Below are 16,590 nucleotides of genomic sequence, written 5' to 3'. Positions count from 1 at the left end.
TTACACGGTTGTTAGAACAAAGACACATTTAATTTTGAATTCCAATCTAGCATATAAAGGTATATTTCTACACAACCCAATCAATAGTTGAAAATATTAATCTTTATTAATTTCATGTTTTGTTAATTAATATCATCTTAATGAGGTTTTAGCTGCATAGGTTAGCATTCTTTTTTCCCTTTGTAAAATATCTACTTTTTTTATTTTTTTAATAATGTAATTATAAGTTCTAATCATATTTATTCTTTTTGACATAATATTGATATGCATACCTATTTTTATTTTTAATCCCTCTTCAATACTTAAACATATTTAAACCTATATCTTCCTAAATACTATAACAACAACAGTTTGAAACTAAAACTAAAATTATCATTGTTAAGGCTAAGAGCATAACAAAACACATTTAGTCACAAAATTAATTACTCAGTAACATGAGTATTCAGTGTTAATTCAACCTAGTTTAACCTTTTTCTCGAATCAAGTACAAATAATAACCACCAAAATTCAACTCAATTGTAATCAAACTTGGAATTTCAAATCAAGCTCCATACGGCATCAAACTCGGGCCTGCTACATTATATTCTACAAAAAAATCTTTGAATAATTGACGATTTCATATTTAGGGGTACCCTTGCAAATTAGAACCGAAACAAGGCCATTTTTGTGGAAGTCGATTTATATAAGCCGTCTTTTTTAACGACCTTTCCTCGTTTCAAAAACAACCTGAGCTCCCTTTCATCACTTCTCAAGTATCCTATTTCTAGAGGCACCATGAAGTTACATAGGAGTTTATGTCTTGTAGCTTTAATGTTTCTTGTAATAATCACATCTTCCATAACCTCAGTCGAAGCAAGAAAGCACCATCATCATAAGCATAAAGAAAACAAGAAGAAGAATAACAGCGACAACAAAAACAATGGCGACAATTGTACTGTTCCAGGCTCAAGCCCTGCACCACCGCCTACTATTCCTGGTAATGCCTCTTATCCAACAGGTTCCAAAACATTTGATGTTCTGTCCTTTGGAGCAAAGGGTAATGGATTTGCTGATGATTCAAAGGTAAAATAATAATAATAATAATAATAATAATAATAAAGATAACATTAAAACAAATGGTATAATTTCTTTGAGAGAGTGAGACAATAACTTACAATATTGTTGTAATTCGACAAAACAGGCGTTTCTAACAGCATGGAAAGCTGCCTGTAAGATCTCTGGTGCTACTGTGGAAATTCCATCGGGATTCAAGTTCTTAATCAAGCCCATAACTCTCCAAGGTCCATGCATGCCTAACCTTGTTTTGCAGGTAAAATAAGTAATGGGAACAAGAATTTTTTTTTTTTTGGTCATGTTTTCATCCAAAATGCTCAATGATTGAAGCTAATAAACTTGGAAACAGATCAATGGAGCTCTTTTAGCCCCTCCAAAAGTGGGTTCATGGCCGAAATCCAGCTTGTTTCAATGGATAAACTTCAAATGGATCCATAATTTTACCATTCAAGGTTCTGGTGTGGTCGATGGTCAAGGCTCTCAATGGTGGACTCCATCTAATCAAATTTATCTTATTCAGGTTAATCTTATATCTCGTAACACGCATAGTCCGATAATTCTTGAATCAAAACTCGTTTTTGAGTTACTAAATTAACTCATCTTCTATTGCAGAAGTACTTGAAACATGTTCCGAACTGGAAACCAACTGTAAGAGTTGATTAATTCTTTTATCTTCTTTAGTTTTTCAACATGTTATTGCCAAATTACATTGATTCTGATTCTTTCTTTTTCCACCATTGACAGGCTTTAAGATTCTACTCGAGCTTCAATGTGATAGTTCGCGACATCAAAATCATAAACAGCCCTCAATGCCACCTTAAATTTGACAGCTCCGGTGGAATCCAAGTCGATAACATTACGATTTCTTCGCCGGAGACTAGCCCTAATACCGATGGAATTCATCTGCAAAACACCCGAGATGTCGAAATCCAACATTCCAATATCGGATGTGGTAAGCAATGAAAATTTTATGAGAAACAAAGTTATATTCTATTACATATAGGCAGTAAAAAGAAATAATGACAAGTTTGAGATAGTGCATGGCACATTAGGGCATTTGTAAGTGCCTAAAAAAGTGATGATATAGTGAAGAAATATGATTGGTTTGAAGACCCTTTTAAACGGTATAATAACTGTCGACACCGAACTCACAAGCATGAACAAAAAGTACACTCCACCCTAGTTGGGGGGCCCCTTAGATATTATTTATTATTTTATGTCGAATTGTTTAATATACTAATTATTTAATTTGATTAATTAATTAGGGTTCTCTTTTTCGTAGGAGATGACTGTGTATCCATTCAAACAGGTTGCTCCAACGTTCATATACACCATATTAATTGCGGCCCTGGTCACGGTATTAGGTAAATTCAACTTTCATGTATTAAAAGCTAAACGATGTGTATTGTGTATTATAAATATATAATTATGTTATAATATATATATCATTTAACATTATTAAATTAAAAGTTATTATTTGGTTGTGTGACAAGACAAGATTGTAATTACTATATTCTTGATGCAATGAAAACTGACATATACTTGCTTATGAACACAGTTTGGGAGGGCTGGGGAAAGACAAGAGTGTTGCATGTGTATCCAATATAGTTGTTGAGAAAGTCTCACTCTTCAATACGCTAGCTGGAGTTAGAATCAAGACCTGGCAGGTACAACCAAATTAAAATGTAATCTGATTTATTTAAAGATTAAAATTCAGCTTTTATCAGGCTTACTTAACCCTTTTTTTTTCCCCTTATGAAACAGGGAGGTATGGGATCTGTGAAGAACGTCTCATTTTCCAATATTCAAGTCTCTGACGTAAAAGTTCCTATAATAATCGACCAATACTACTGCGACAAGGACATCTGCAAGAACCAAACGATGGCGGTGGCAATTTTAGGTGTTAAATACGATCAAATCGTCGGGACTTACACGTCGCGACCGGTTCACCTTGCGTGTAGCAATGGAATACCATGCACCGATGTTGATCTAACCGATATTCAATTGAAACCGTCTTTTAAATATCGAGGTTTGGATGAGGCATTGTGTTGGAACTCTTACGGGAAATCGCAGGGACCTTTGTATCCTTCGAGCATCGACTCCTGCGTGAGAAGGGATGGTGGTTCCGTCAAGAGAATAGCTCGATCTCGGGAGCATGTTTGTTTTTGATACTTTGAAATGGGGATTTGGTTCGAATGTATGTGTGTTATGTTGGCTCTGTATGTTGCTTGGAAGCTTCCCTTCTGCTAAATTTTTGAGTGTGAGAAGGTGAGGCTTTTTGTATAAGTTTTATTACTTTGCTTTCCAATGCAATGTACGTAATCTATTTGTTTTGTTTGTAAAGTGAACTCTTCAATATTTATTGAAAAAATAGTAAATTAATCCATCTATATTAGATGGGTGAATAAAACCGTTCATATGCTAAAATTTAGTTTTTATATATAAAGTATAATAATAAATTTAATCTTTAATTTTTACATATTTATTTAATATGATATTTTCTATTTTATTACAAGTAAATTAAAAAATTTTAAACTAATAAAGATTAAAGAGTCAAAAAGACTTAAGTAACAAATTAAAAAAATTAATTAAGCTCTTTTAAATTTAAAAATTATTTTTAAAAATCATAAAATTTATAAAAAGAAGTTATAGAAATTTTAAAATTATAAAAGTTATATTAAAATAATAATATCGAGCTATCAAAATGCAATCCAATAGAAGATTGTTTTACTGATTTATATAATTAATTTATTTATTTCTAAAATAAAAATACAATCCAAAATAAATTGGGGCAAGTTTTGTGATAATTTTAGCGAAGTTTGAGATTCTTCCCTGTTCTCATACCGTGACATTCTTTATAAAAAACAATTTGATGAAAAGGTGACAGAACCATAATTCTCTTACCCTGGTGGGAATAACAACTGGCTAGGGGAATCTTAAATATCAAAAAAATAAACCCCAACATGCATTTTCAATGCAGGTGGGAATTGGAAAAGGCATTTATAGAAAAGGGTTTTAATGGTGGGAAATGGGATGGGGCGTGCACCGTCCAATAACCCTTCTTTTCCATAGAAACTCCCTGACTGCACGCGCATGGCTTCAAAGTATTCCACTTTTATTGAAGGAAAGACAAATTCAAATGCTATACCAATTTTAGTGAAGGAAAGACAAATTCAAATGCAAATTTTTCAACCCACCTCGTCCCTCTTTATTGGCAATTGGCATTCTTAATCATAGGCAAATTTTATTAGTGGTTGCTCCACCTCCAAGGTAGCCCCATATGTAGCAACAGGTAAAGAAGCAATGGCACTGAAATGCTGGCCCAAAAACCATGGCCATTGATTCCTAACCACACATAGCCTAAACAAGAAGAAAAAAAAAAGAACAAAAAAAAAGAAAGAAAAGAAAACAGCCCCTCGAGTGAGTCAATTAAAGATCCATTGGTCAACTGGTAAAAAAGGAGATCCATGGGTCTGGACCCGATTCACATTGGCCCCAAGAGTCCAACCTCCTACTCAATATGGATAGCTAGTCACCATATACCCATCAGTGAGCCCAATGGCCTGCACCCCGACTTAAAAAGAAAAAGATAAATTGCATAGATAGTCATCTAAATGTCAACAATTTTCATTTTAGGCACTCAAAATAAAAGGTTGCAATTTAAGCATCTATGTTACATAATTCAGTTATTTTAGTCACTCTCACTAAAATCACAAATGGTAAACCGACATGACAATTAAAAATCAGTATAATAACAAATTTAGCATTCAACTTTTTTATATTATATCAATTTAGTCTTAATTTTAAAAAAATTTAACCCTCAAAATTTACAAATGTTCTCAATTTGATCTTAATTTTAAAAAGATTCAACAAAATATATAAAATACATAAATATTTTCAAAAATATATAATAATAAATTTTAAAAACATATAAAAATAAAAAAATTATTGTTAACAAAAATACTAATAATATATAAAAATACATAAATATTTTAAAAATGTAATAACAAATTTAAACTTTATATTAATATTAATATTGAATAAAAATAATTATATTAATGTTAAACCCTCCGCTTCCTCCACCCTCACCCCACTTCACCCCTGTCCCTTTCCCCTTCCCTCCACCATCGTCCTCTCCCAACCCACTCCCATGTCACTACAAAAAAAACAGTCCTAAGATGACATTTTTGGGCTGACACTTTTCTAAGTGTTAGGATAGACTTGCCTACCCACGTTTTGCCCAACTCTTTGTATAAGGGTTGGGATATACATGCCTAAGGCAACGATTAAATAAGAGTCGGCTTTGTCTAGTACTATGCCAACACTTTCCTGAGTGTTGGGATAGACTTGCCAACACATGCTTTGGCTTACTCTTTGTATAAGGGTTGGGATATGCATGCCCAAGGCAAGGCTTAAATTAGAGTTGGCTTTGTCCAACACTATGCCGACACTTTTGGGCGGACACTTTCCTAAGTGTTGGGATAGACTTGTCGACATACGCTTTAGCCAACCCTTTATATTAGGGTTGGGATATGCATGCCTAAGGCAACGCTTAAATAAGAGTCAGCTTTGTCCAACACTATGTCGACATTTTTGGGCTGACACTTTCCTAAGTGTTGGGATAGACTTGCCAACATATGCTTTGGCCAACTCTTTGTATAAGGTTTGGGATATGCATGACTAAGGCAACACTTCAATAAGATTCAGCTTTGTCTAACACTATACCGACTTTTTTTATACATTTCCCAACTATATGAAAGCGTCGTCATATAAAAAGCCTAAGATGACTTTTTTTGGCATACATCGACCCTTTTTTGTGTCGTTTAAATTTGTACATTTAAGCAACTTTTTTTGGTGTTGACAAAATCTAATCATATACTAACTTTTTAGGAGAGTTGGGAAAATGTTAACCTATCTTAACTTTTATTTTTAGTTGGAAAATATTTTATCTAATTCAACCTTTTTTTTGCTGCCTTTGTCTGCTCATGATTTATCTCAACATTTTTTCGTCGGTAAATCTTTAACTTAGCCCAACTTTTTTTGTGTTGTCTTTGTCTACTTTCGATTTCAATTGTAATGCCCTGATTAATTTATCCCTGTTTCTGTAAATATTTGACACAAATATCTATCTGCTTCATTGGTTAAGTGTTCTGGCTGTGTTTGAGAGGTCTTAGGTTCAAGTCTCACTTTTGCCAAATTTTGTTATTTTTTCTAATTCTAGCCTTACCCTTGTTAAGTGGGCTTTTATATAATTTTCTATTAATCCATATTAGAATGAGCCTGCTGGGTTGAGTGGTAAGGGTGTTGGTGTGTTGGGGGCTTGTGTTTGAATCCTTGCGTGAGGTAGGTATTATTTTAGCTCAGTTTTGTGATAAAATTTCGGTGGAATTAAAATTCTGAAGTGGTTGAGATTGGGGTGTTAGTAGGGAGAAATTTGAGGGATTGGGGAGCTAGTTTTATTTTATTCTTTTTTTTCAAAAATTTTCCCTCTCTCCAAAAATGAAAACTGACATCAATTTGGTGTTCTCTCTCCTTTTGCTCTTTCGTTTTCCACCTGTTGCTTTCTTCTATTCTATTTCAATCGATTGTTACATATATGTATTTTGTTTATCTATTTTTTCAGTTGTTGTGAATCATGTAGAGCGAGGCTTTCATCGTAAATCATGCGAAGTGTTGGGGTGCTGTTTGGCTTGAGAGTGTTTTTGTATCGAAATCGTACTAGATGTGTACCCGAAACGTAGAAAATTAAACCTCGACAAAAGTAAAAAAAACTATTCTGTCGACGCCACACGGGTGTGTGGTCGCCCGTGTGTTGGCTGTGTGATCAACGAAGGCATGGTCGTACGCAAGACACGACCGTGTGGTGGCTTGAGTGTGGCCGTGTGGGCCACATGGGCAAGGCCAATCTAGGTATGTGAGCCACACGAGCGTGTGGGACCACACGGGCATATGGATTTTGGGCCAGGCTGTGTGGGCCACACGGGCAAGGCCAATCTGGGCTTGTGGGACATACGAGCGTATGGGCCCACACAAGTATGTAGGGCCATTTTTTAAAAATTTTTCTTAGGGTTTCACGAATCATTTCGATCAGTTGTAGGCCTACCATAGGGTCAGTAAGGGCTAACCAAACCCTAAAACTATTGAATATGATAGTCTGATATTCTGTTCTGAGTATGATACTATTATGCATGTTTGATTATTCTGTTTGATGTATACATGCTATCTGTATTTAGGCATGTTAAGCATGTTTAATCTATTATTTCTGTATCCGTTTTATGTGTCTGTTTTAGGGTGGGACTAGATATATGTGAAGGAAGTGTTTTGAGAGGCGACCCTAGTCTATATTCTGGCAGCTTAGCTGCATATTATCTGATACGTGTCATAATGGCACAATATGGTGTGTAGGGATGGGTGGGTATTTTAAACCCCACATGGTGTGTTGGGATGGTCAGAGATGGGGTAGGATTCTGTATATCTAATCTGTATATCTAATCTGTTGACTGTATCTGAAATGGGCAAAAGCTTGAATCTGTATCTGATGGTATATAAAATCTCTGTATGTTTGCATGCTTAATTCTGTTGGGTTACACACTGAGTTTACGAGAACTCAAATCTGTTTGTTTGTTGCGTTCAGGTAATCCATAGATTTAGGTAAATTGGTACGAATGAGCCTCTCGGTGATCACGAGTTTGTAAATTGATAAAGTTTATGGGTTTTATTTTAATTTAAGGATTATTTCAAGAGTTTTGTAATAATTGGATTCTCTGGACTTTTTGGTTGATTTTTGGATTTGGATTTTCATTTTAGTACTTTATTTGCGACTAAAATCTAAAAACCATGGTTTTTACTAAAACAGGGTTTTTTTTTTAAAATACAACTGTATTTTTTAAAAAATATAATGATTTTTAGGCTTCCGCTGCAAATTACGTTTTGGCAAATAAATGGATTGAGTAACACTTTTGAGAATTGACATAAATGAATATGAATTATGAAACGTGAATTATTTGACAAGACGACTCTATTTTCAAAACCTTACCTTGTGTCACCTTCGGATTCGACCATAACGTTTAGGCCTAGTTTAGGGTGTTACATTTAGTGGTATTAAAGCCAGGTTGCAAAACTTGGGTTGTGAATTTTGGGTTCCAAAATTTTGTTTCAAAAGAATTGGTTTTCAGAAAATTTGAATAATTTGAGAAGGTATGTGGTACACCGAGTCTACGGAGGCGATCTGTAAGTATTTCTGAAACTTAGATAGTATATGCTGAAAACACTATAGATAGTACTTTCTGAAACTTACTGAAATAGTTAGAGACTGAAACCTCCGAAAACATTTATAAACTTCTGATAATTTATGTTATTCTAATAAATACTAAAATTGATGTATAAAATTTGAAATTTACGATGAGCGCTCCTGGAACTCGCAGACGTGGTATTCGTGGCCGTAGGAGGCTTGAGCTGAGTCTTCCTCTCTAGGCAGTATGCCACACTTAGATACGAGTGAGACACTGGTTTTACCTATTATTGAGACTGGGTCTCAAAGCCATTTAGCTGAGGACGACACACTGTCCAAAGCCATATGAGGATATTGGAGAGGGTTGTTGGACCCCATTCTGGATCTGGGGGTCATATGTCGGTAACTGAACGACTTCGGTCTAATGGTGCTGAGTTGTTTAGGGGTGTCATTGGAGTCACCCCAACTGTGACCGAGTATTGGTTGGAGGCCACCGAGAGGATCATGAATGATTTAGACTGTATTCCCGAGTAGAAATTGAAGGTGCAGTCTCTTTGCTTCGTGATGAGGCATATCAGTAGTGGTTAACGGTTGAGGAGGGTACTTAGCCTGATCGTTTGAACTGAGATTTTTTTAAGACCACCTTCTAGGGTAAGTACGTGGGGGCGAGTTATGTGGATACTCATAGGCATGAGTTCATGAATCTCACGCAAGGTGATAGATCAGTGGCCAAGTATGAGGCCGAGATTCTAAGGTTGAGCCACTATGCTCGAGGCATGGTGGCATCTAAGTATGAAAAGTATGTCTATTTTGAGAGCAATCTGAAAGATAGTCTGAGGGTTCTGATTGCTCCACAGAGAGAGTAAGAGTTCGCGGTTCTAGTTGATAAGGTAAAGATCGCCGATGAGGTTAAGCGTATGGAGTGCTAGAACAGAGACCGTGAGAGAGGCAAGAATAAGAGGGATTTAGAGTATTCTAGTTCTGTTTAGATGTCTAAAAAAAGGTCAAGCCTAAAGGGCCAGTTAAAGTGAGGGTTCCTGTTGCTCCTACTGGGATTCAACCATGCAGTGACTGTGGTAGGCGCTATTTGGGCGAATGCTAGAGGAGGTTAGAGGCTTGTCTAAGGTGTAGGTCTTTGGAGCACCATATTAGAGAGTGTCTACAACGGGTAGATCAGACGCAAGCTTCAGGACTGAGTATTGTACAGCTTCAAAGGGTGGTTCAGCAGCCACTTAAGAACCGTTGACTGGCTAGGGGTGGTAATGGTGTGGGCCTTGGACAGAGAGTACCGACAGAGGTACTAGTTAGACAGAGGTAAGGCAGCCTACACTGGTTTATGCTGCTCGACGCTGAAAGGATAGAGATGCTCCAGATGTTATCACTGGTACGTTCTTTATTCTTTATGTACCTTATACTACTCTGGTAGACATAGGTTCTATATACTCATATGTAGCTAGTTCTGTTTCTGAAAACCTAGGGATATCTGTTAGTGAGTTCACTGTACTGAGTCCGTTGAGGCAGTCTATCCAGGTTCGTAAACTGTATAGGGATAGTCCGTTAGAGGTGCAAGGGGTTGTTTTTCTGGCAAATCTGATGAAGTTACCGTTTGGAGAGTTCGATCTAATTCTAGGTATAAATTGGTTGGTTAAGCATTAAGTTAGTTTGGATTGTACAACTAAGAGATTCGTTATGATGACTGAGGATGATAAGGAAGTGGTTGTGATCGGTGAGCATCGAGATTATCTATCTAATGTGATCTCCACTCTGGTGGATGAGAAACTTGTTCGGAAAGGGTATAAGGCGTATTTGGCTTATGTTAGTGTTTCTATTTCTAGGACTCTTCTACCAAGGATATCAGAATAGTAAGAGATTTTCTGGTTGTCTTTCCTAAGGAGTTACCAGGTTTACCTCCGAATCACGAAGTTAAGTTCGGCATTAAGCTTCTACTGAATACAGCTTTATTATTTATCGCTCCATACCGTATGGCACTAAAGGAGCTTACAGAGCTTAAGGCTCAACTTCAAAAGCTTTTGGATCGTGGTTTCATCCACCCTAGTGTGTCTCCATGGGGAGCACTGGTTCTATTTGTGAAGAAAAAGGATGACACCATGAGGATGTGTATTGATTATCAGAAACTGAATAAACTGACAGTGAAGAATAAGTATCCACTTCCGAGGATCAATGATTTGTTTGATCAGTTACGAGGGGCTTCAATATTTTCGAGTATTGATCTCTATTCTAGGTAGTATCATCTTAGAGTTAAGAAGGTTGATGTTCATAAGAGTGTATTTAGGACTCGTTATGGACATTACGAGATCCTAGTTATACCTTTTGGTCTGACGAATTCTCCAGCTGTATTCATGGATTTGATGAACTGAGTCTTTCAGCAATATCTGGATCAGTTCTTCATGGTCTTTATTGACGATATTTTGGTTTACTCTAAGACCGAGGATGAGCATGATGAACATCTTAGAGTAGTGCTTCAGATACTCCGAGAGAAGCAGCTGTACACTAAGTTGAGCAAATGTGAGTTCTGGTTGCGAGAGGTGACTTTTCTAAGGCATGTGGTTTCTACTGAGGGGATTTGAGTTGATTCAAGAAAGATTGAAGCTGTGCTTGATTGGAAACAGCCTAAGAACGTATCTTAAATTTGTAATTTTTTGGGTCTTGCGGGTTATTATCATCGGTTTGTTGAGGGGTTCTCTTTGATTACAGCTCCTTTGACTAAGCTTTTGTGCAAGGGTGTTCCTTTTGTCTGGATTGATGCGCAACAATCGAGCTTTAAGAAGCTCAAATCTATTCTGACTCAGGCTCTTATTCTGATATAGTCTAAATTCGGTAAAAATTTTGTGGTGTACATTGATGCGTCACATATTGGTTTGGGTTGTGTATTGATGCAAGACGGTAAAATAGTGGCTTATGCATCCCGTCAGCTTAAGACATATAAAGGGGATTATTCGACACATGATCTCGAGTTAGCTGCGATTGTTTTTACGTTGAAAATCTAGAGGCACTATCTGTATAGTGAAAGGTGTATTATCTACACTGATCACAAGAGCCTCAAATACCTCCTTACTCAGAAGGAGTTGAATCTTAGACAACGGCAATGGATTGAGTTGCTCAAAGATTATGACTGAACGATCGAGTATCATCCTAGTAAGGCCGATGCTCTCAGTCGTAGAGGGATAACTGATTTGATAACGATGTTCACTCGCCTTAGTTTGTTTGATGATAGGGGTTTATTAGCCGAGTTGCAAGTAAAGCCGACTTGGATTGATTAGATTTAGAATAAGCAATTTGGGGATGAGTCTCTTTGTTTACGGTTCCATCAGATTGAGAGTGGCAGTACTTCACATTTTGGGTTGAATAATGAGTTCTGTGTTTTGAGGTCGGAGCTGTGTGCCAAATGATTCTGATTTGAGGTAGTCGATTCTGCAAGTGGCGCATAGTAGCCCTTATGCTATGCATCCCGGAGGTAATAAGATGTATTGACATCTTCGTAAGTTGTATTGGTAGCTGGGTTTGAAACATGAGGTTACAAATTTTGTTGCTCGTTGTCTAACGTACCAACAAGTTAAGGTTGAGCACCAATTGCCTTCAGGTTTGCTACAACCCGTTCAGATTCCCTTATAGAAATGAGAATGAGTGACGATGGACTTCGTTAATGAGTTGCCCTTGACACCCACTAAGAAAGATTCTGTATAGGTCATTGTAGACTGGTTGGCCAAGTCCGCTCATTTTATTCCGGTTCAGATGGACTACTCTCTGCAAAAGTTAACGAAGCTCTATATTTCTGAGATTGTTCAACTGCATGGCGTTCCTGTTTCGATAATTTCTGATAAGGATCATCGCTTTACTTCTCAGTTCTGGGTGAAATTACACGAGGTTCTAGGTTTGAGATTGGACTTCAGTACTGCATTCCATCCCTGACCGATGGTCAATCTAAGAGGGTGATTCGGATACTGGAGGATATGCTTCAGAGCTGCGTGATAGATTCTGAGGTAGTTGTGAAGATTATCTACCGTTAGCTGAGTTTGCCTACAATAATAGTTTCTAGGCTAGCATCCAGATGGCACCTTACGAGGCTTTGTATGGTCGTAAGTGTCGTACTACGTTATGTTGGACTGAGTTAGATGAGCATCAAGTTTTGGGTCCTGAGTTGGTTTCTGAGACCGAAGATAAGGTTAGACTAATTTGAGATTGTCTGAAGGCATCTTATGATAGACAAAAGTCTTATGTAGATCTGAAGAGGAGAGATATTGAGTATTCTGTGGGGGACTTTGCCTTTCTTAAGGTTTTTCCATGGAAAAAAGTTCTGAGATTCGGTCATAAGACCAAGTTGAGCCCTAGGTTTATTGGGCCATATTGGATTCTGAAGCGTGTGGGACCGATCTCTTATCAATTGGAGTTACCTCCAGAGTTGGACTGTATCCATGATGTGTTTCACATCTCGATGTTAAGGCGATACCGATCTGATCCATCTCATGTAGTCTTTGTTGATGAGATCGAGGTTAGACCAGACTTGACTTTTGAGGAGGAGCTAGTTTAGATTCTGGATCGAGATGTTAAGGTTCTAAAGAGGAAGTTTATACCGTTAGTAAAGGTTCTATGGTGGAATCATGACATTGAGGGAGCCACGTTGGAACTTGAGGACTTGATGCGTCAGCAATATCCTTATTTGTTCTGATCAGGTAAATTTCGAGGTCGAAATCTCTTTTAGGGGGTAGAGTTGTAATGCCCTAATTAATTTATCCCTTTTTCTGTAAATATCTGACACAAATATCTGTATGCTTCATTGGTTAAGTGTTCTGGGTGTGTGTGTGGGGTCTTGGGTTCAAGTCTCACTTTTGCCAAATTTTGTTATTTTTCTAATTCTAGCCTTACCCTTGTTGAGTGAGCTTTTACAAAACTATTTGTTAATTCATTTCAGAATGAACCTACTGGTTCGAGAGCATGGGTATTATTTTGACTCGATTTTGTGATAAAATTTTGGTGGAATTAAAATTTTGAAGTGGTTGAGATTGAGGTGTTTGTGGGGAGAAATTTGAGGGATTGGGAGTTAGTTTTATTTTATTCTTTTCTTTTTCAAAATTTTTCCTCTCTCTAGAAATGAAAACTAACGTCAATTTGATATTCTCTCTCCTTTTGCTCTTTTGTTTTTCACATGTTGCTTTCTTCTATTTTGTTTCAATCAGTCGTTACATATATGTTTTTCTTTTCTCTATTCCCTTCGGTTGTTGTAAATCGTGTAAAGCGGAGCTCTTCTTGTGTGGATTTAAAGCCAAAATCGTGTGGGGTGTTACGGTGTTGTTTGGCTTGGGAGTGTTTTTGCATCAAAACCGTACTATGTGTGTACCCGAAAAGTAGAAAATCGAACTTTGGCAAAAGCTGAAAACTATTTTGTCGATGCCACATGGGGTGTGACCGCCCGTGTGGTTGGTCATGTGAGAGACACGATCGTGTGATTGACGAAGGCATGGTCGTGCGTAAGATACGACCGTGTGGTAGCTTGAGTATGGCCGTGTGGGCCACACGGGCAAGGCCAATCTGGGTGTGTGGGCCACACAGGGGTGTGGGACCCCATGGACATATGGATTTTGAGCTAGGCCGTGTGAGCCACATGGGCAAGGCCAATCTAGACGTGTGGGCCTATACGGGCATACCACATGGGTATGTGGGTCAATTTTTCTCAAATTCTTCCTAGGGTCGTACGGGTCGTTCCGATTAACTGAGGGCCTATCATAAAGTTGGTAAGGGCTAACCAAACCCTAAAACTATGGAATCTAATAGTCTGATATTTTGTTCTGAGTATGAAACTGTTATGTATGTTTGATTATTCTGTTAGACGTATGCCTGCTATCTGTATTTAAGCATGTTTAGCATGTTTAATTTGTTATTTTTGTATCTGTTTTCTGTATATGTTCTGGGTAGGATTGGATATATATGGAGGAAGTGTTCTAAGAAGCAACCTTCACATATATTCTTCCAGCTTGGCTGCATATTATCTGATACGTTTCGTAATGGAATAATATGGTTGTAACACCCCTCACCCATATCAATCGCCAAAATAAGGTTACAGAGCATTACCGGACTTATTATACAATCAAACATACATTTCTCATACGATTATCAAATTCAAATACAAGTCATTCATAATCATTAATCAAGTCCCTCATATGAGCCTACGAAGCCCAAAACATACTTTAGAAGTGGTTCGGGACAAAACCGATAACTCAAGAAATTTTCTAAAAACTTAGAAAAATTTTCAAAATATAAGGCATACACACTCGTATGGCCCAGTCGTGTGTCTCACACAGCCAAAGACACACCCATGTCACAGGCTGTGTGGAGATTGAAAATGGGATCACATGGCCGTGTCCCTATAACACCCTAAACTCTGCCGAAAAGTTTAGATTGAATTCCGGATGTTACATTGATCTCCAAAGTGATCATAGGTAAATTTTTACAAAACATGTTATCACGTCAAACCGAAACATTTAATTGTTCAAATTCAGTCAGTAAAAATTACAGTTAATTTTATTATAAAATCGAAACTATATGGACAGATAAAAATTAAAAAAGAACTTGTACCATAATTTTATAAAACCTTACATTTAAAAAAAACTAAATAACAAAATAGAAATTGAAAATACAAACTTATATTATCTATTTCTTTAAGACTGTCCTAGACCTCCGCATACCAAGCCCAGCGTCAAAATTCTAAAACGTACCTAAAAGAGAAACACTAAGAGGGGGTGAGCTACTCGAGCCCAGTGTGAGTCCGAAACAAGACTAAAAACAAATCACGGAATTCAATTCATTATCGCATCAGATTTACAAATATTCACTGAGTCAGAAATTAACTTGGAACTAGCGTCCCAACAGAACATAAGATTCTAGCACACCAATTCACAAATAAACAAACAGAGTACAGTCAAATAGCCAAGCACTAAGAACAAAAAAAATAAATGTGTATGAAATGCAGTCAGGTAATAAAACCTACCTCTCCAGCCGACACAACTCTCTGTCCCTCGATCACACCCCGTAAGAGCTATTTAAGCTCAACCAACCGAAACATACCATATAGGACCTCGTAGGTCCGTCCAACCCTACACACCATATATAAGGACCAAGCCACTCAGATATTAATACGCAGCAGAGCTGGCATATGAAGTGTAAAGTTCAATGCGGTAATCTATTGTACAGTCCTATTGCAGTTATACTGCCAGATCAGAATATATAGTATACAGCAAAGCTGACGCACATGCAGTACAGTGCGATAAATCATCATACGAGTATGTCATAGTTAAATTGCCAGATCAGATTAGATTTTGACTCCCTTCACAATCCCACCTAAAACTTATGCAAGTATATGTATGTATACTTTAACACAGAAAACAAATAGCACATCCATAAACAGTCAGATAGAAAGAATTATGCACACACACCCAGCTAACTGGGTTCAGAGTCAGATATCTCACACAATAATTACAGATATCACACAAGCTATAGCCCAAATCAAAGTCTGAATTACCCTTTCCAAGGCTTAGCCAAGGGTTGAAACACTCAGACATAATTTCAGATCGTAAAAAACACACAAACTAAAATTTGGTGTCTTAGGACCACACGCCCGTGTACTCTGGCCTTGTGGGAATGCCTAGGCCGTGTGAGAGGTCAAACACCTGTATGAGGAAGGGCACACAGCCGTGTGACTGAGGCACTCGCTTGTGTGGACCATGGGCATGGCCATGGTAATGGCCATATAACTCTGCCCATTTACACTAAAATAGAGTACAGGGCTGACACGGCCGTGTGAAGGACTCTCACGCCCGTGTACTTACCAGACACAGCCGTGTGTCCAAAACACACGCCCACGTGGGATCCCTAAATCCCCAAATTAGCCACACAACCGTATGGCGCCACATCACTCAAACCTTAATTCCCAAACCTACACGCCCGTGTGCCCAGAGGACACGACCGTGTGAAAATCGACAAAATCCCCAAATTGGCCACACGACCATGTGGCTTCAAAACCTGCCAGAAATCACTAATTCCTAAAGGCACAAGGTCGTGTGAACTGGAACATGCCCGTGTGGCAACCTATATGGTCACGGAACCACTTCGAAAACAAGCCAAAATCATAGATTCAACCATCGAAATAACCTCCATCCTTCGTAATGACAATAGTATATCTAGATATGCAGTAATCTCCATACTATTTCACCAACTAATACCCAAAACTGTCAATTTAGAGAACACTCAAGAAATGCCAAAACAATAATTCGTAAAATAAAAATAGTCAGGGT

At 37.6% G+C, this 16,590-nt stretch overlaps 1 protein-coding gene across 1 annotated transcript; it reads left to right on the top strand.

Moving 5' to 3' along the window:
• The first annotated feature begins 615 nt into the window (after positions 1-615).
• On the top strand, positions 616-3,463 carry LOC121229172 (polygalacturonase At1g48100). The gene is made up of 8 exons (XM_041112609.1): positions 616-1,062; positions 1,181-1,309; positions 1,403-1,573; positions 1,666-1,701; positions 1,798-2,005; positions 2,336-2,417; positions 2,612-2,720; positions 2,818-3,463. The coding sequence occupies exons 1-8, from the start codon at positions 775-777 to the stop codon at positions 3,220-3,222; spliced, it is 1,428 nt and encodes a 475-aa protein (XP_040968543.1). The 5' UTR covers positions 616-774; the 3' UTR covers positions 3,223-3,463.
• Positions 3,464-16,590: the final 13,127 nt, after the last annotated feature.

This window comes from Gossypium hirsutum, chromosome A05, assembly GCF_007990345.1.
Source record: "Gossypium hirsutum isolate 1008001.06 chromosome A05, Gossypium_hirsutum_v2.1, whole genome shotgun sequence".
Taxonomy (NCBI): Eukaryota; Viridiplantae; Streptophyta; class Magnoliopsida; order Malvales; family Malvaceae; genus Gossypium; species Gossypium hirsutum.
The sequence above is the reverse complement of the archived record's forward strand: the minus strand, read 5'-3'. Positions and strand labels throughout refer to the sequence as shown.

Bases quoted from the DNA above. Each gene is read 5' to 3' on its own strand.
- LOC121229172 (XM_041112609.1), top strand. From the start codon at position 775: ATGAAGTTACATAGGAGTTTATGTCTTGTAGCTTTAATGTTTCTTGTA. The intron at 2,418-2,611 runs GTAAATTCAACT...TTATGAACACAG, and splicing joins GGCCCTGGTCACGGTATTAG to TTTGGGAGGGCTGGGGAAAG. The intron at 2,721-2,817 runs GTACAACCAAAT...CTTATGAAACAG, and splicing joins TTAGAATCAAGACCTGGCAG to GGAGGTATGGGATCTGTGAA.